Genomic DNA, 19,813 nt, shown 5'->3' with positions numbered 1-19,813 from the left:
AAAAAAACCCAGAAAAAGTGCAGGCCCATGACAGTCAACACGATTTATATCACGCTGATCTTTTCCCTAAAAAATTGTGCCCAACTGCTTTATTTACTAACCCCACCAGTGCCAGCTGAGAGAAAGGAACTGATGTTCGTGCTGAGACAGATAGATCATCTTGTGGCTAAACAATGGAATTATAGAGGGCAAGCTTTCATTTCTTTGCTTCTAGAACGAGCCCTTATTAGAGAGACCTCCCCCATCTACATTTGGTATTTCTGTCACAGTGCTCGAATGTTCCATCCGGGACACCTCTACTCATTTGCGGAGAACTCTTCCAAACAAGCCCATATAACAGTCTCTGGAGCTAGGAGCTACATTTTACCCTTGAGCCATCAAAGTGAGGAGGAAAAACTTTTTGAAAAGCAAAGTCAAAACACTTACATTTTTCAGTTTCCTACTGTAATCAAGGCTCCTAAAGAAGGAAGAAGAAAAAAATCTGGTCAGAATGGCAGTAGCTTCATGATCATCCCTTACACACCTCTAAGATGTATGCAAAGCCAACAAATGTAATGAAATCTGCAGAATATAGTATTTTCCCTAAGGTCCATGATTAGCGATTTCAGGTACTAAATAAAATAAATAAATAAATAAAATAAATAAATAAAATAATAAATAAAATAAATAAATAAATAAATAAAATGTAGAAGGGCGGGATGGAATTAAACTTCCAAAATGCCCCGTGAAAAGACAAATGCTTTGTAACATCTGGAAAATGAAGGATTCCACAGAAAACTGGAACACTTGATATCTGTATTCTTGAAGCTCAACTGTTTAAAGTAAAATTTGCGCCTTGATTAAAGCCCACTGTCAAATCGGAATCTGACTACATTTTCCAAAAGCTTCGCACAACTAGTACCTTTAAAAATGGTCTAAAACTTCATAAAATAGACCTGAAAATACACATGGAAGATGCAGCTCTATGCAAATATTTGTTCCTATCTGCCATGGATATAAATCAGTATTGGGAATTAGCCATAAGGAGGAAAATATGTGTGTTACGTTTGAATAGACACATTTGAATAGACACATTCTTAAAAATACACGAATGTTTACTCTCAAACTATAAACAAACAAACAAAAAAAAGCTAGTTGGTGGTACTTTTGAAATTAAGAGTCTCTTACGGTTTGTTTCCCTCCGGATCCCATCTTGTTTCATTTATTCTTCTCCTACCCCTCAAACACCCAATGTTGCATCTCCACTTCCTCATATCAGGGAGATCATATGATAGTTGTCTTTCTCTGATTGGCTTATTTCGCTAAGCATGATACCCTCTAGTTCCATCCATGTCTTTGCAAATGGCAAGATTTCATTTCTTTTGATGGCTGCATAGTATTCCACTGTTTGTGATATATATATATATGTATATATATATATCACATCTTCTTTATCCATTCATCTGTTGATGGACATCTAGGTTCTTTCCATAGTTTGGCTATTGTGGATATTGCTGCTATAAACATTTCAGTGCACATGCCCCTTCGGATCACTACTTCTGTATCTTCAGGGTAAATACACAGTAGTGCAATTGCTGGGTCATAGGGTAGCTCTATTTTCATCAGGTTTACTATTTTTAACAGAAAAAAATATAGCATTATCTGCTGGATATTTGCCAGGATTTTTTTAACTTACAAAAATCCCAATGGAAAGAAAAAGAAATCTATGAAAGATTTGAAATTTCAGTGAAAAGTAAATTAAGAATAAGGAACATAAACATTTTCTGCATTGATAATAAAACTTCATGGACTAAAATTGTGACCCTGTTCTAAAAAAAAAATCATGCTTGACACATAGTAGGAGCTCACAAAATATTTGTTGAATGACTTCTACCTCACAACCAATTACATGAAAATGCTTCCAAATTTTTCAAGAGACATATTCGGAAGCAATCCAAAACCTTCCCTCATTTTCATCCAATTGCTTCAATTCCCTGGAATAATACTTGTTGCATTCCCTTCTGAATTGTGCTGTCATTTCCCACCAAGGTCATCTGGCATCCATTACAGGTAGAGTTCACAAAATTACACATGCAGTAATCATCTGCAGCTTTTCCCTCTATTTCTTTTCCTCCTTCTCTTCTTCCTTTCTTTTTCTTTCTTTTTTCTCTTTCTTTCTTTTCTCTCCCTCTCCGTCCGTCCCTCCCTTCCTCTTTTCCTTCAGTCTACTCAAGTTACTTCTCAAAAATTAAAGAAAAATTACCTACAATAAAAGCTAAACTAAAGAGATTTTTTTTTTTTAATAAAAACAATAGCAGGGAAGCATCAACATTTGCTCTGTGGGATTTACCCCTAGACCTTATTGCTTACACTATTAATTCCTGGGGTCAGTGGGATGTTTTCTATCTGTGCGAATGTTCTGCTCAGCTCTCAGAGGGTAAAGCAGAAGAATGTAGTGGTTCGACTTTACTCTACCATGGCTAGGAAGTCTACATATGTTGCAAATGTCCCCCCGTCTGGTGCCAAACGAAACCAGGATCATTTACAGAAAAGTTGTGAAGAAAGAGTGTATTCCGTGCCCTGCCCGTCACTGAAACTAGAGATGTTTTTCTCAGTACTATAAATGAATTTATGGCATAACTTGGATGTAAAATTCCTTATGTTCTTCTAGATACTCAAACTGTGAAATGAACATTTTTCTCCATAATTAATCCAGGTTTGGCATCCTGCAATGCTTGTGGACTGTTCCTCCCACCACACTCCTTCTTGCTCATCACCCTTCTAACACACCAGATACTTGTCTTTTTAAACATCAAGTTTGTTTCTCTTCGCCAGCCTTGCTACTTGATCTTCCTCTGCCTTGAGTGCTCTACAGATCTTGCCATGACTGGTTCTTGCTTCCTTCCACTCATGTCTCCATCCAGAGCCTTCAGCTGAAAGGCCACTTCTTCAGAGAAGTGGCTTGACTTGACTACTTCTGGACTGCTATCTTCTTCTTCCCCAGTTTTATTGAGATATAATTGGCATACGACATGGTATAAGTTAAAAGCACACACCACACGGTGATTTATGTACATATTGTGATGGTCACCATTTTTCACGCCATCTTTTCCCTCCTTCTTAGCACTGATCACTCCCTGCAGTTATCTTTTTGATTTGCTTGTTTATTACTTATTACTTATTTCCTGACACTGCATGTAAATTACACGTGAACAGGAAGCATTGGCTATCTTGTTCATTCTGTCTGTTGACCAGAAAGTATCTGACACCTAGTAGCTGCTCAGTAAATAGTTACTGAATGAATGAAAAATGATAAAATCATAGGGAAAAGTGGTAGAAAAGCACTGCTGAAAGAAAATAATAATGCTCAAGTAAAAGAAAAACTAAAAAGGAAGAAAATGAGGAGAAAGAATCCAAAAGAGGCGAGAGAAGGAAAGACAGGATAAAGAAGGAAAGGGAAGCACAGGGAAGAAAAGGAGATGGAGAAAGATGCAGCTGGAAAGATACAGAAAAATGACAGAGGGAAAGACACAGTAGAAGGAGAAGCCAGTAGAGTAATAGAGACATGGCAGTGTCTGTGTGCCATTGGTCTAAGGGACTTCTCCTCTTTGTGCTGTTTTCTGTGCCTTTTTCTTTGGAAGTTGGCTGAACCATCTTCCCAGATCTGAGCAAGCAGTGCACTGAGCAGGTTTTAAGTAGCATCATGCCTGTGAAGGCATTCTGTCCCATTCCGTCTTATAGTTGAAGACCCAGAGCCCTACTGAAGGAAAGGAACTTGCTTAGGATTGTATGCCTAGGGAGTAGCAGATTGGAGCCAGATCGCTGATTTCCTAATGCCCAGTTTTTTGTAGATAAGCAATAAAGGTAATATAAATTCTGAATTTCTAAAACCAAACTCCCTCAGAATTCTCCTGGTTTAGGGACATGTGGATTTAGAGTAGCTCCCCCCAAAAAGGAAAATGCAGCTGCCAACACCATCAAAACAAACTTTTCTCCACTATCCAAGCAATGCGTGTGTGACTAATTGTTATGATGTCATATAGTTATTATTGTTTCTGGTCACTTGCCACTCAAGTGAAACTATAAATATCAGATGAGTCAGAAACCATTTCCTAAAATGAGTAATTTATAGAGACTGGATTTAGGTGTAGTAATACTGGAGCATGTGATGTCTAAAATAAGGTGGGGGAGGGCGCCTGGGTGGCTCAGTGGGTTAAGCCTCTGCCTCCGGCTCAGGTCATGATCTCAGGGTCCTAGGATCGAGTCCCGCATGGGGCTCTATGCTCAGCAGGGAGCCTGCTTCCCCCCCACCCCCCACCTGCCTGCCTCTCTGCCTACTTGTGATCTCTCTCTGTGTGTCAAATAAAAAAATTAAACTTAAAAGAAAAATGAGGTGGGGGTGCCTGGGTGGTTCAGTGGATTAAGCATCTGACTTCAGCTTGGGTCATGATCTCAGGGTCATGGGATCCTGTCCTAGGGCTCCGTTCTCAGTGGAGAGTCTGCTCCTCCCTCTCTCTCTGCCCCTCCCCCTGCTCATGCTTTCTGAAATGAACAAATAAGTAAATATCTTAAAAATGAAGTTTATGGTGGTTTTCCATATTTGAATGCCATAATTTGTATTCTATTTTTGCCGCTAAGTAAAATTTTTCCAGGAGAAATATTAAAGGCACATTTACAACAGAGAAGTGTGATTTTTATATAATCAGTCACGGCTGACTCTCCCTTATTCCCAGTCATGAATCATAAACTCCAATATAAACTAACTTGATTTCATGCAGTAGTTTCCATTTTTTCCCCCCAATCAATATTGGCAAAGAGTATCAAATTAAGAGCTCTGAATTTTGGCTTCTCTCCCTTTTCTGTACCTCCATGATCAAATGACCCAAAAGTGATCAAAAGAAGTGTCACCAATCCACAGACCCTCTCTACGTAATTAAGTTTATTATTAAGGCATGTTCATGCCCAATATTATCGGACTGAAGTGGAACATGTTTCGTATGAAACGTGTAGAGTGGGAAGGATTTGTAGATAACGTAAAGTCGTCTCCGCCATCTCCTAAGGGCCTTTCTTCTCTCTACCCTGGTCAACAGCGACTCTCTTCCAGAGAAACACATTGGCTTTTCTCTCACTGTGCCATTCTTTCCCAAAAATTCTTTGGCCGCAAACACGGCTCAGTGAGTAGACACAGTCAACAACAGTCAAATGGCCAATGATCCATCTTCAAAGAACCCGATCACTGACATATGGGAAAACAGTTACAAATGTAAATGAGGAAGCAATTCCTCCATAATCTATTGCCCTCTTTGCATAATAAACAGTTTGGATCTGTTTACCAAGTTTGCAGGCTTCCAAGAGCCTATTCAAATGCCCAACTTGAGTGAATGAAGGCTTTCTGTCTAACACACACAGATTCTGTGCATATTTCTCTCTTGCCTCTCCCTCCAGTGAGTCTCACTTAACAATTTTCTCCTCTTTAACATTCTAACTCTCTATGTGTGACTTTCGCATTTCAAAGAAATTACATTTGACCTGAATGAAAGCTATACACGGAGGGAAGGCCACTGTGTCTTGTTTCGAAAGCCCGATTTTTACCTTCACATTTTTATTTTATTAGACATGTCCAATACTTGGCCTCTTAGCCCTTACAACATTATCACAAAGCTACAAATCAAACCATAACTAGGTTTCGCTTAAACATAAATATCGTGTTACTTACTTGACTGTTACTCTGTTGGACGTATCCTGTAGGTCACTAGGGTCAAAAAGTTGAGATTCTCTAAGGCCAAGCTCTTTACAACCTCTTAAGAACAAGATGATATTGTCCTAAAAGGGAAAAAAGAAATCCAAGTCTATGTTATTTTATATTATCTTTATGAACCAGCCCCTCCTCTTTAATAGTTCAAATTACCAGACAGATGTCAGTCATCATGACAGCAAGAGTCAGATCTAACTTTTGGCTTGTTGGATAATAAAATCATACTTGGTTAGGATATGCCAAGGTAAACAGACACTTTCAATCTTCTAAAACCACAGCCATGCCCAATTCATTTTTTCCTCTTTACCTTAACACATTTGTATAAAACTGCAAGTAAAATATCACTGTAAAGCATAACATCGCATCTTTGGGGGGCCAGTACTCATAGCCAGGGAGCCCCTAAAACTTCCAAGTTTTGTCCATGTCTTATTGCTAGAGCTTGGTTCAAACACTAATGTATTTTTTCAAAAATTGGTTTTAGTAGCCAAATGTCATCAACAGGTTCTTTAGATTGACCTTTCTAAATATATTCTTTTTTTTTTTTTTTTAAGATTTTATTTATTTATTTGTCAGAGTAAGCACAGGCAGACAGAGTGGCAGGCAGAGGCAGATGGAGAAGCAGGCTCCTGCTGAGCAAGGAGCCCGATGTGGGACTCGATCCCAGGATGCTGGGATCAGGACCTGAGCCAAAGGCAGCGGCTTAACCAACTGAGCCACCCAGGTGTCCCTCTAAATATATTCTTTATCAGCAGGTTTTGAGTGATAATACCTCTCTGTGGACTATGTATTGAGTTAAATGGGGAAAAAAAAATTAGACTGGGAAAATTTAGACTTAATAGTGAAGGGGGGAAAGAGGAGCAAGGAAAGCTTTGGAAAATAATGCAAAAGACCTTTTCAGAGTGAACATTTTCTCCAGCAGGTACATATTTTCTTTGAACTGGCAGGTATCAGGCACAACTGAGAATTAAGGGTCCTGCCCTTCATCTGTTGGGAGTCAAGAAAAAGCAGATGGCTCTGGAAGGGATTACAACTGTGGGTCACTCTTTTGGAACACCAGGGTATTAGCAGCAGCCTGCTGGGTTGCAAGTTCCTAATTGTCCTCTTTCTAGAAGGCTTCCAACAGCTAACTGGTCCCATCAGTCAGAGAAGAATAATAAAGATTGGCTCCTGGAGGGCCAGACCTGTGTGAATCCATTTGAAAACTCTAAGAAAGTTGCTACAAAAATCAGAAATGATGGTGATAGTTACTGAATCCTATACTTATGCAAGCACAGTGCGACAAAGCAAACAAAAGGCATGGTATTTCCCAATCACCCAGTCTACAGGTAAGATTCTAAGATGACCAGAACGCTGCTTCCTGGCGTATGCACCCTGCATAATCGCCTCCCTTAGAGAGCAAGTAGGACCTGTGAATGTGATGGGTACCACTCTGTGATTACCTTGCTAACCAGTGGGCTCTGAGTTAATCAAAAGGAAGATTATCTGATTGGGCCTGACATAATCAGGGGAGGATTTCAAAGAAAGTGAATAGAATTCCTGGTGGCCAAGAGGTCTATGGCTGCAAGGAGATGGATTCTGCCAACACCCACATAAGCTTCCAAACCTATCTGAGGTTTGGAAGCTCAGATAGAACGTCAGCCCCCACGATCACCTTGATTTCAGCCCCTTGAGACTCTGAGCAAAGGTCATGCCATGTCCATACTTCTGATCTACAGAAACTAAGATAAGAAATGGATGTTGATTTAAGCCTCTAAGCTTATAGTAATTTTTTATGCAGCAACAAAAAATTAATAAACACAAGCACAAAACAGTAAGAGTAATAGCAATAAATCATTAACCTTTATATAAGTGTTATATGCCAAATATTGCCCCAAGAGATTTATATATGCTCACTCATGTAATCCTATACAACCTTGGTAGGCACTTAGTAGGCACTTACTATCATCCTCATTCATGGGTGAACAATCTGAGGCACAGAACAGTCAAGCACCTTGCTCAAGGTCAAACAGCCAGCAAACGATGGAGGTGCCAACAAATGGTATATAAGACAAATGGAAGCATCAAATCTGAGGCTGGCACCAAAGGAAGTTAGGGGCTAATCACAGAGGGCCTTGACGGCCCCAGAAGGGAGGCTGTGGAAATCGGAGAGGGGCTGTAATCTGAGAAATGATGCTCAGATCTGCAGCAGAAGCAGACTGCTGGGGGCAGGCACAGGGGAAGGGAAAGGGTATGAAGGACTTCAGGGGATTCAGACAGGAGGCAGGGGAACCCATGAGGACAGACCACAATCTCACCCCCGTCCACATGGAGGGTGGTCCCTCCCAGAATGCCTTCTTTCCCATGTTTTTCCTGCGTCCCTGGATTTTCTTCAGCAGTCACAAGACCCAGGTCACTCACAAGCCCTCTTGGAGAATGACAAGGAGCTGGTCATAGTGTGAAGTTAGCCAAACCCGGTCAGGCTCTCCTTCAATTACTTCGTGTGTTTTAAAATTATCAAATTTTTCCTTGAAGTTTTTTTTCTATTCCCCCCACCCTCACACATGTCCAGAGCTTTATTGGATGCTCACGTGCATCTCTTCCATGGCAGGCAACTGTCTTCCTGGTGGGTCTGTGAGCTCTGAGGGCTTCTTTCCCAGAGGAAAACAATGGACGGGTCTTGGTATTCTCTGGGAGTCGTCTGGGCTCACAATAGGACTAACCTGTGATCAGCCTGGAGACCCTTAAGAAGCATGTGACTGTGGTACCTTAGTTCCTTAAGAAAGGCAAGCAGGTGCCCTTCCCTTACGCCCTCCCAGATGTGCCCTCGAGTACCACCCTATCTTCATCACACAGACTGCAACCGCCATATTGCCTGCTGGGCTGGACACTTCGGACTGGGAGATTTAAGGAACTTCAGGTCTCCTGCTAGCCCCTTTCTGCAACCTGATGACACTGGACGGGAGCCAGACCCAGTAAGAAGAAAACCAGAAGAAAATGCTCCACAGGCAAGAGCTAACAGGGGCAGCAGCCAGAGTAGGTAAACATGACTGTGCCTTTAATTACATAAAATGCATCCTGCAAATTCCCACCTGCCTTGATCTTCGCACTGAGATTTTTCCACATTTACAGTTCGAAGCAAAACCCACATCTTAGTGTGTTAGCTCCAGAAGCCAAGCAGTACAACACGTCTCAAACCCGCAGGAGGAGAAGTGAAAGTCACTGATTTACGACAATGACCATTATATTAGCTCTCATTATCATAGTATTACAAACCTATTAAAACTTAGGAAGGCTTCAAAAAAAGTTTTTAAGGGACTCTTCAAAAAAGTCAATGTCATTAAAAAAAATTGGACAGGACAGAGACATGAGGGCCAAATGTAACTGATGACTTCTAATTAGATCCTAGAGGCAAAAAGGAATATAAGGCCATAAACATCTATTTTAAAAGCAGACTGTATGTTGGATGATATTGCTGAATGCATGTTAATTTTCTCAGGCAGGATGATGATGATATTGCAATTATATAAGAGAAGGCCTTCATTTTTAAGCAAATATATACATTATTTAGGGGCAATTTATCATAATGCCTGTGACCATTTCAAATGGTCAGGGGGAAAAAATAAGGGTATGTGCATATAAGAAAGAGAGAGAGAGAGAGAAAATGTTTACCCATCATGGAAAAAGAGACAAAGCAAATATGGCAAAATATTAGCAATTGGTGAATCTAAATTAGGGATTGGTGAACTTTTTCCTGTGAAAGCCTAGGTAGTAAATATGACTTTGTGGGCCTGGAATGGTCTCTGTCAGAATGACTCAATTCTGTCACTGTAGCCAGACGATGCGTGAATGAATGAAAGCGGGTATATTCTGACACGTCTTATTTACAAAAGCAGGCCCTGGGCTGGATTTGGCCCACAGGTCCTATTCCAGGAGAGTGAGGTGCAGGGATTCATCATGTCACGCTTTCAACTTCTCTGTACCTTTGAACACTTTCCAAAAAAAAGGTTTGAAGAGAAGGTTTTTTTAAATGTGTAGAAGCATGGGGCGCCTGGGTGGCTCAGTCAGTTAAGCATCAGACTCTTGGTTTCGGCTCAGGTCATGATCTCAGGGTTGTGAGATCTCGTGCCGTGTCGGGCTCCCTGCTCAGCATGGATCTGCTTGGGAGTCTCTCCTCCCTCCCCGTCCCTGCCCCCACTCGCACTCTCTTTCTCGCTCTCTAAAAATAAATAAATACAATCTTAAAAAAAATTTTTTTTTTTTGTAGAAGCGTATTCAACGACATCACATGGCTGGCAAGCCCAGTGTCGTGAAACTCAAGGAGAGAATAATGGTTGCCTCAGGGACGACTACTGCAAGCCACTGAGGTAAATGCCCCAGCAACACTGATGGAAAGTTACCACCTCTAGCTAACCTAAAAGGACTGTAACTTGAGTCTCAGTTCAACCCAGATGCTTAACATCAAGTTCTTAAGAGAGTCCATTTTGGGCTAGACCCATACTAACATGCCCATTCATACTGCTGCTTGCGCAACTACCATGTACACATTCCTCCTCGATCCTGCTTCAGTGGCTTCCCGTTTCATTAATTTGTGGGCCTGCTCTGTGCGTGAAAACACTCCTCAGGGCTCGGGGGTTAAGGCCTGTGCTCTCCGCCCTCCCCAGGGCCTCTTCTCTGAAAAAGGTCCTTGTACTTTGCCACCTTCTTTTCTTGCTTCAAAATCAAGACGAAGGCAAGCCCAGAATGGTCTCTACCTCCAGAGTACAGCACTGTCCCTGGAATTAAGTAGGTACTCACTAAATATTTAGAATAAATTAAGTACTGCGTTCTAAGGACTAGACAAGAATGAAAAAATAAGTTCCTTATCCTCATGGAGCTGACATTCAAGTATGTGAAATAATAAAGACTCAACAACCAAAGTGTCTTATCCTCTGGGTTAATGTCCATGATATATTAGATAGCTGGATTTGTTCAAGACACCCCTAAACAGAGGTCTGCCTTCCAATTAGACAGTGGAAATGAGGGGCACCTGGGTGGCTCAGTCAGTTGAGCATCTCTTGATTTGGGCTCAGGTCAGGATCTCAGGGTCATGAGATCAAACCCCACAACAGGATCCATGCTGGGTGAGAAGCCTGCTTAAGATTCTCTCTCCCTCTGGGGCACCTGGGTGGCTCAGTTGGTTAAGTGGCTGCCTTCGGCTCAGAACATGGTCTCAGGGTCCTGGGATCGAGTCCCACATTGGGCTCCCTGCTCAGCAGGGAATCTCCTTCTCCCTCTCTCTCTGCCTGCTGCTCTGCCTGCTTGTGATCTCTGTCAAATAAATAAATAAAATCTTTTTTAAAAAATGGGGGGGGGGGAGACAGTGGAAGTGAGAGAAGAACACACATATCAAGGGATTCAGCAAAACAGCTTTGGAGTACAAAGATCTCCGGTTAGAATTCCAGTCTCAACCATTTATTACCTTGTGGCCTTGGGCATCGTCCCTGACCTTTCAGATCCTCCAGATTCCGAATCTGAAAGGTGGGGGGTGCCATCAACCTTTCAGAGACATCAGAACGACAGAAGATCTAGATTAACAACACAGCCCAACATCAGCACCTTCCACGAAAAACAGATACAGTGTCTATTTATAGCTCTTGCCAATGACATGGGAAATGGTTTTAAAAAAAAAGGAAAGGAAATTTAAAAACTTTAGTTACTGTGATTGTTCAGTTACTGTTATTAGCTGCCAGCTCAGCACTTTTCTACGGGCTGCCTCAAATTTACTCACAAGCTGTGTACCAAAAGTCCATTTGTAAGGTAGTTGCTCATTGGTAATTATCTCACGGAAATCATCTATCTTTGCTTGGCGGTTCCCAGAACCACAAATGCCTACTTAGTCCAAAATGTACCTGAAAGGGAGTATTAATTCTATTATGAACCCACCTGATGAGCAGAACAACATTCCAGGGGGAAAGCACAAGTACTAAGAAAAGCCAAGCAACAGCCCTCTTGGCTGAAGTAGGATGCAGGATCCCAGAGGCCACAGAAAAGGCTTCTTCAGCCCCAAGTAGTATGACGGGAGGAAGGACGGGAGGAGGATGGGTCACCCATTCATATCCGTGTAACCCTGAGACATGCCACGGCCAGATCCTTTCTCCCATTTGTCTTCACATGGCAGGCAAGGACCCGTGGCTACCTCTCCCTTTCTCTAGCTGTCATTTCCAATCGGAAAGGGACTTCTCTGTCTCCTTGATCCGCTCTGGAACAGCATGCAGCTTTCTGTCTCAGGGGAAGGCTCTAGCACGTAATGGTTCTCTAGGGAAACCAGGCACGTGGGAAGCAGCTCCCTTGGCTTTCTTTCCTTTACAGCCAGTAGGGATAGGTCAACAGGATGGTGGATTTGGAGTTCACAGAAAATGAAGGCAAGGCTCCTTTGTGTTTCAAACGGACCCAGACGCCTACATGGCAGGTATTTAAAATTCCATATATAAAAAGCATCCCTATAATTTTCTGTTTCGATAGATGAAAAGACCAGGTGGAGATATCAAAATGCAAACTGGAATTATATCTGCCGATTTTCTTATTTTAATACGTTTTCTATAATATATAGATATAATACATATTTGCTTTAAAAATCTTTAGGCTAGCTCAAAAAGATCTGCAAGCATATCAGAGAAGATCAAATCTTTTTGGGAAATCAAAAACACTCCTGTTACTTTTCTATTCTATCTATAAGGCTTTCTTCTTCTTTTTTTTTTTTTTAACAAAAACGGGATTTTTGTTAGGTTTTCTACATTTGAAGCAAACAAACTGCCTTTAGCAGAAAAGGCATTACAAAATTCAGGACTTAAGGAATACAATACCAAAAGATCTCCAGGAACCTACCCCGCAATTCATAGAATTTGGGGATTTCCTGTACCTGCCTTGTGTTCACAGTTGCTCTCCCAGCCTGTATAGGTTCCAGTCAAGCTCCAGCCGCTGGCAGGTGCCCAGAACAATCAGCACTGACCAGACTTTCAATGCATTTATATTTGCCGGGGCTGCTTAATGAGGATAGCAGGCCTTCCATGGGGAGGTGGCTTGTTCTGCTTGAGACGGGAGGGTTGGGGGGGGAAGAGGGGAGATTCTGGGGAAGGCTGATCCAGAAGGTGGCAGCTGGGTAACTGCTTGAAGGAGCAGAAAGTAATTTATGGGTGGGAAATGAGCAGAAGCATGGCGGGTGGCAGGGAGAGAAGGAAAAGCTGGGGAGAGGAAGAAAGTCACGAGAGGGGAGCTAGAGGCGTGTGTGGGAGCTCTGTGAAGGATCTGGACGGTTGTCTAGGTGATGGATAATTAAGGCCAGTTGATAAGGACAGAAGGAGTCTGGGGATCCGACCTTAGTTTACAGAGACTGTGTCCAGTGGTAGTGGGAGAGATCCATTGGGTAGAGGGGACAGGGTCCCCTTAAGAGATTATTACAAGAGCTCAGGGAGAGATGTGGAAAGCCTGAACTCACCCAGAAGCTGTAAGAACAGAAAAAAGGAGGCAACTGTGAGCAGCCCTGTTGGCTTGGCAGTTGAGTGGGTTTGAGAGTAGAGAACGATGAGGAGGAGGGGGTTGAGGCAATGCTGAGATTTTTAGCCATTGAGACCATCTGAAGGAAAAGAGGAGGGGGAGATTTATGAGACTCAGAAATGATAAAGTCTGGAACATATATTCAAAGAACCACAGCCCTTTGGGAGTTTATATTTGGGTCTGGAGTTCAGTAGGGAAGCTCCGCGGGAATATGCAGGTTTAGAAATTACCAGGAAGGACATGCCTGTTGCAGAAGGAGGGGAGGGCATCATACTGCTCAGGGGAGTTCAGACAGAAAAGGAGGGACTAAAACAGGACCATCCAGAACGCCAATATCTAAAGATTTGAGGAGCCCGTTATGACTGAGGAGAAGCAAATGAGAGTAGAAGAAGAGCCAGGTAACATGGCCAGGGAAGCCAAACAAGAGCATTGTTCAGGGAGCCTGTATGTCCAGGGCCAAATGCTGCAGTGTCACCTCCAGAGTCCCCATGCTGCCGCCTCCTGGCCACATAGCCATGGTCAAGTTGTTTAACCGGTCCCCGCCTCAGTTTCCTCTTCTAAAAGCACAAATGCTCAAAATGGCCTCCAAAGCCCTATAGAACCTGCTGCTCACTACCTCTCCGACCTCATCTCTACCACTCTCCCTCTCGGCAGACACAACTCTGCGCTGCTCTTCTTCTTACTTAGATATTACCTAAAACAATCTCCGGTATATGATAAGTACACATTCAACAAATATTCATGGAATGAATGAACGACCATAAAAAATGGGGACACTCATCATATCATAGGGCCCTGTGTGAAGTTAAGTCAGAAAATACACATAAAGTGCTCAGAAGAGAACAATGTTCGGCACAATGGAGGTTTTCCGTTATGGTATTTACTTCTATCAGAATGAAAACTGTTCAGTCATCAATGAATAGACGTTCTGATTAAAAAGGACTTTACTGACTTCTGGGAGAACTTCAGTGCAATGACAGGGTATAAACCAGATTGCAGAAAATTCAGAGGTCAGTGTAGAACCAAGACAATGGAGAATACAGACAGAGACACCTTTGGGAAGTTTGGCGGAGAAAGGTATGATGGGTCAAAAGATGGTTGGCCAATTATTTCTTTCAGGCAAGCTGCAGGTCAGGAGAAACATGGCACCCTCCTTGACCCAGAGCTTCCTTGCCCCTCCCAGACCACCATTTTGGTCTTACCATCCTCAGGAGCAATCCTCATTTCATCTGAGCTTTGAGCCATCCATTCTCGATCATAACGCTCTTCTGTTCTCCTCATTATTTCTGTCACAATCATGGGGGACTGTGGTGCCAACCTCACCACTCAACAGAGTCAACATTTTATGTGACTTTAAACTCTCCATGGGCAGCCTGTTCGATAACCTGGCTTTACAGTTCTTTGACTTCTTGGATTCCAACAGTTTTTACTGACGCACTCCATTTCAGGATCATAACCGTCCCCTATACCTAGCCTGTGGAATTTTAAACTCCAACATCGTACTCTGGATTTCGCGCCCCCTTCCTCCAGACTTCTCACTCCTTCTCTCCCGTAAGGCCCCCTCTTTCATCTCCAGATGCTGCCCTTCTCTCTCAGCCCATTTTCCTCTCCCCTCACTGCCCGCTTTCCTTTGTGATGCAGTCCAGACGGGTGAGACTACTCTACCACTCCACTTCGGTATCTTCCACATCCCCACCTCTCTCTCTTTCTGCGAGGGAGTGAAGGCTAGGGAAAGGAAATAGCGCAGGTGGAACAGTTGACCTTGGAGATGAGCTTGGAGGGCAGTCAACCCAACCATCTCTGGCCTCTACTTGAAGAGGGATCAGGTGTGTCCACTCCCCGTGTTTCTCCATGGAGAGACAATGCTTCCGGCCCCTCACGCTTCCTCTGCCTGCCTGTATTGCTACAAGAAATGGGGCATGCTCAGCCCAGCCAGTTTGGGTTTCCTCTCCGTGGAAGTCAGCCTGTCTGTAAGACATATGTGTCCTGTCTGTTTCTGCCATGTGGTAAGAGGCCTTTCTCTGTGGGGGAGGCCTGCGGTTGTCCAGCTGTGCCAGGAATGGGTGGATAAATTTGTTTAATTCAGGAGTGAGGATTAGCAAACCCTCTTGGCTGCAGCTTGAAACCCAGGCTCTCCTATGTGTTTCAAGAGAAGTAAAGCTGACATTTTGGTCTCTCTCTGCCTCCTGTGTTTATTCCTCAGCTGGAAGGGGAAGAGAGGAGTATTATTTACTGATCACCCTAAATCCCTAGTGATCTGCTACTCCTGTGCTACTGGAAATAATGGGGCTGTTATTGGGTCTGGAGCTGCTATAAATTTATACGCTCCCACCTCACTGGGCCCCTTGGATCCACTTGGTAATCCTTCTGGGGGTCCCTGGTCAGCCCCTCTCCCAATCCTTGCTGAGGTTTTTACATGCTTCCTCTGCCTTCTAAAATCTCTCTATCATGCCTTCATCTTTTCCTCCACCAACACAGAGAGGTCATTAGCCCCCAGGAGCTAAATCCCTTCATTCCCCTGATCCCAGAATCTATATATAAAAACTTCTTAAAAAAAATATAAAGTTGGATATTGTAAGGCATGTGAAAACAATCTGTTAAAATTTTTTCAGCAATGGGGGCAAAATATAAGTCTCTGTTAAAGCGAAGATCCAACAGCCAGTGGCTATGCTACATTAATTTTAATTTATTGTTAAAATTTACTCAAAGATATTTATTGCAAACTTATTGCATGAAAGGCAATGTAATGTGCTAGGTCCTTTGGGCAGGAACAGGTCATGGCTAGAGCTGGGACTCTTAATTTGCAAGTGAGAGAGAAACCTGGCTGGAAATAGACAAATACCAGATTATAGAACCCAGTACTGGGGCACCTGGGTTGGCTCAGTGGGTTAAACCTCTGCCTTCGGCTCAAGTCATGATCTCAGGGTCCTGGGATCGAGCCCCACGTTGGGCTCTCTGCTCAGTGGGGAGCTTGCTTCCCCCTCTTTCTGCCTGCTTCTCTGCCTGCTTGTGATCCCTCTCTCTCTGTCAAATAGATAAATAAAATCTTAAAAAAGAAAAAAAAGAACCCAGTACCTCCCAGCCACAGGGGAGTGGGGATGCAGCTGACCCTTTGAAACCACTGGAAACCAGGGCCTTGTGGGTCTGGAAGCTGGAATTGCTTCATTTCTTGTCTGCTCATTCTGCAAGTTACCTGATTTACTTTCACTGCAGACACGTTTCCTCCACATAGATCCCTAGATCCCAAGCTTCATGTATGAAGGCTGTCACCCTCCCAAGAGGACGAATTCTCTTTTTCACTTGCGGTTCAAAAAAAATCCCAGGAAAAGATCCTTACGGGCCTGCCTAGGGTGAGGTTCCCTCCTACAGTGACTGATGGGATGGGGTGAAAGAGATCAGAATCACTTTTAATCAATGGCAGAGGTAAGGGTAGAGGCAGAAGTTTCAAAGAAGGAGAATGACTCCCTAGTAAGGGGACCCAGGGCAGACAAAGCTAGCAACACTGGCCACTTTCACAAGAGTGAACCAGGTGTGGATTTTTCTCTTAAAGATCTTACGGAGTAGAGTACAGAATTGCTACTACCATTTTGTAGCATTCTAAATATAGCTGATCAAATTTAGTTTTCCTTTAAAGATGTTCTTTTGAAAGAGCCTATACCCTAAGCTGGAATGCTGCCTCATTTTCCCAAACGTAACAGGCTTGATGCCAAGGACAGCCAACCACAGAATGAAGCAAACGTAATTAATGAGCTGACTCTGTTGGAAGAGCTTTCAAGCACAGCTCCTGGTCAATACAGTGACTGTAGCCTAGCTCGTCTTCCTACAGGATGTTTGGGGAAACAGAGTGCCCAGCCCCAAAGGCTCCAGTGCCTTGATTTTCTCTCTCTTTTTGGATTCCAAATTCATGGCCATCCACATAGCAGCAGCTTCTCCTCTTCAGAACTTGACATTCAAACCTACTCAAACATAGTACTATCTCAGGAGAATGCGGATTCCAGCCTATCAGAAAAGCTGTCTAGATTCCAAGGCTTCTATCTCTCCCCCAAATGATCAAACTATTCCCCAAACTCCTCAGACTGGACCTAAAACATAACATAAGTGTTATTGTTACATTGCCAGATGGTTTTCCAGCATCATTCATTCACTGCATTGGGGAATTTAATGAAAAATAGCTTTGCATTATGGTGGAATAAAACTGCTGAAACTATCATCCCTCATTAAGCAATACTCATATACTTGACATGTAACATACGACTTGTGCATTTCTTAGGGCAGCGATAGTCCAACCGGAGTCCCTGGATGGTTTGCCCAGGATGAGATAAAGGCAGAGCCAGAAATGAGTTTCTAGAAACTTCTGTAACGATTTGGCAATCTATCTATATCCAAGCATGTGATTAACACACACATCTCACTGAAGAAGGTCTACACCATTCTGGATGCCTATGTGCCTTTAGTATTATATGAATAGCATTCGAATCATGTATCAGTCCAACTGAATTAGAAATAAACAACAACAAAATGCTACTCAAATCTGCAGTGAGATGCCATTTGACACCCAGCAGAATGGCTATTAAAAAAAATACAAGGAACAAGTTATCTGGGTGGCTCAGTGGGTTAAGCTTCTGTCTTTGGCTCAGGTCATGATCTCAGCATCCTGGAATCAAGCACTGCATCGGGCTCTCTGCTCAGCACAGAGCCTGCTTCCTCCTCTCTCTCTGCCTGCCTCTTTGCCTACTTGGGATCTCTCTCTGTCAAATAAATAAATAAAATCTTGGGGAAAAAAATACAAGGAACATAATAGTGTTGGCAAGGATGTGAAGAAACTGGAATCCCTGTGCATTGCTGGTGGGAATGTAAAATGGTATAGCTTCTGTAGAAGACACTTTGGCAGATCTTAAAAAGATAAACACAGAGTTCTGATATGAGCCAGCAATTCCCCTTCTAGGTATATACCCTGGAGAAGTATATACCCAAAAGAACTGGAAGGAGGGATTCAAACAGATTCTTGTACATCAATGTTCATGTTCACAGTACCCAGAACATGGAAACAAGGCAAACCATCTGGACAGAGGGATGGATAAACAAAATGCGACAGATACACCCAATGGAATATCATTCAGTCTTGAAAAAGAAGGGAATCCTGAGACATGCTGCAAGATGGATGAACCTTGAAGATACTGTGTTAAGTGAAATAAGCCAGATGCAAAAGGATAAATACGGCCCGATTCCCCTTGTAGGAGGTACCTAGAACAGGGAAATTCATAGATACAGAATGGATAATGGAGGTTACCAGGGGCTAGGAATTCAGATGAGTGGAGTTATAATTTAATGGGTATGGGGTTTCAGTGTGAGATGATGAATAAGTTCTAAAAATGGATAGTGATGATTGCAACAACACGGCTCGTGTACCTCATGCCAATGAACTGGATGCCTAAAAATGATTCAAATGGTAAATTTTATGTTATGTATATTTTGCCACAATAAAAAATGCACACACCCCTCCACCCAACAACAAAATTTGCTCTTCATCATAATAGTTGCAAATCCCTGTCCTAAGAGTATCCACATCCTCAGGGGTCCTGGATCAAATAAAACCTGGAAAGTGCTGCCCCATCCTTGGAGTTCACAGTACTTAGGACTAACAGTTCTGAGAAACCCCCTCTACTCTGTTTATTTGAAACTCTTCATTTGAATTCGACACTTCCTAAACTCACTGGACTTCAGGATCCTTTCCGTCCCCCTATGCACCTTCTGGTATAACAAAACATACATAGATGCTGAGCTCCAGAAGAACGACTAAAACATGGCTCATACTTTCAAGCTGCACACAATTAAGAGTAAAAGAGTCATCATACTCAGGTTGTGGTCCTAATCTAGAGCCGTCAGCCTTTGCTCCGACCCTCCCCTCAGTTCCTGTATGGGCAATGCCAAGCCCCACAACACAGCAGGCTAACAGAAGTTCAACAGCCAGATCCTGGGTCATCTCTGCCTCCCTCAAGCTTCCCAATAAGGGTATGTTTGACATCTGTCTTTCTAGAGCTGCAAGTGAAGTCAACGATTTACTAGTCAGAATGACCCCAGGAACAAAGTACTTTGTGGTCCAGGTCAGACATATGGAGGACATTAGAAAAAGAAACAGGCTTTTAGAAGGCAAATGAGTGTGCAAAGCAGGAGCCATATTGATAGCTCTAAATACCATTACCCCTATCATATTTAGAGGTCACAACCTCTCTACTGAGAAGACAAAAAAGCCAGCAAGAGAGGAAATACCACAAAGTAAAACACCAAAATCAACCTTTGCACTCATCAACACACACTGAGGTCTGAAGTAATTTTAGTATTTAAAATTTTTGGCTGGAGGAAAGTTTGCTTCAAACGTTCTGCTGATATTAAACCACATGTGAAAAGGAAGAAGAGGTATGCAGGGTAGGAATTTGAAGCAAAAAAAGAGAGAGAGAGAGAGAGAAAATCTGGTGAAAACATCACTGCCATTCTTTTTATTCTTTCAAGTTTATCAGATTCTTAACCCAAGTCGGGGCCCCCCTTAACTACTCCAATTTTTTTTTT

The 19,813-nt window shown here is 42.7% G+C and overlaps 1 protein-coding gene across 13 annotated transcripts in view; it reads right to left on the bottom strand.

The window, feature by feature from the left end:
• The window catches only part of LIMCH1 (LIM and calponin homology domains 1), a 327,804-nt gene that overhangs the window by 95,508 nt on the left and 212,483 nt on the right, over positions 1–19,813 (bottom strand). For all 13 annotated transcript variants that reach the window (XM_059383076.1, XM_059383225.1, XM_059383068.1 and 10 more), the window contains exons 4-5: positions 5,696–5,802; positions 427–457 (exon numbers count right to left, since the gene is read on the bottom strand). In XM_059383076.1, coding sequence (XP_059239059.1) covers positions 427–457; positions 5,696–5,802 — 138 coding nt within the window. The remainder of the gene's footprint in view (positions 1–426; positions 458–5,695; positions 5,803–19,813) is intronic.

The sequence above is a fragment of the Mustela nigripes genome, chromosome 1, assembly GCF_022355385.1.
Source record: "Mustela nigripes isolate SB6536 chromosome 1, MUSNIG.SB6536, whole genome shotgun sequence".
NCBI classification, from domain to species: Eukaryota; Metazoa; Chordata; class Mammalia; order Carnivora; family Mustelidae; genus Mustela; species Mustela nigripes.
This window is presented reverse-complemented; position numbering and strand designations above follow the sequence as displayed.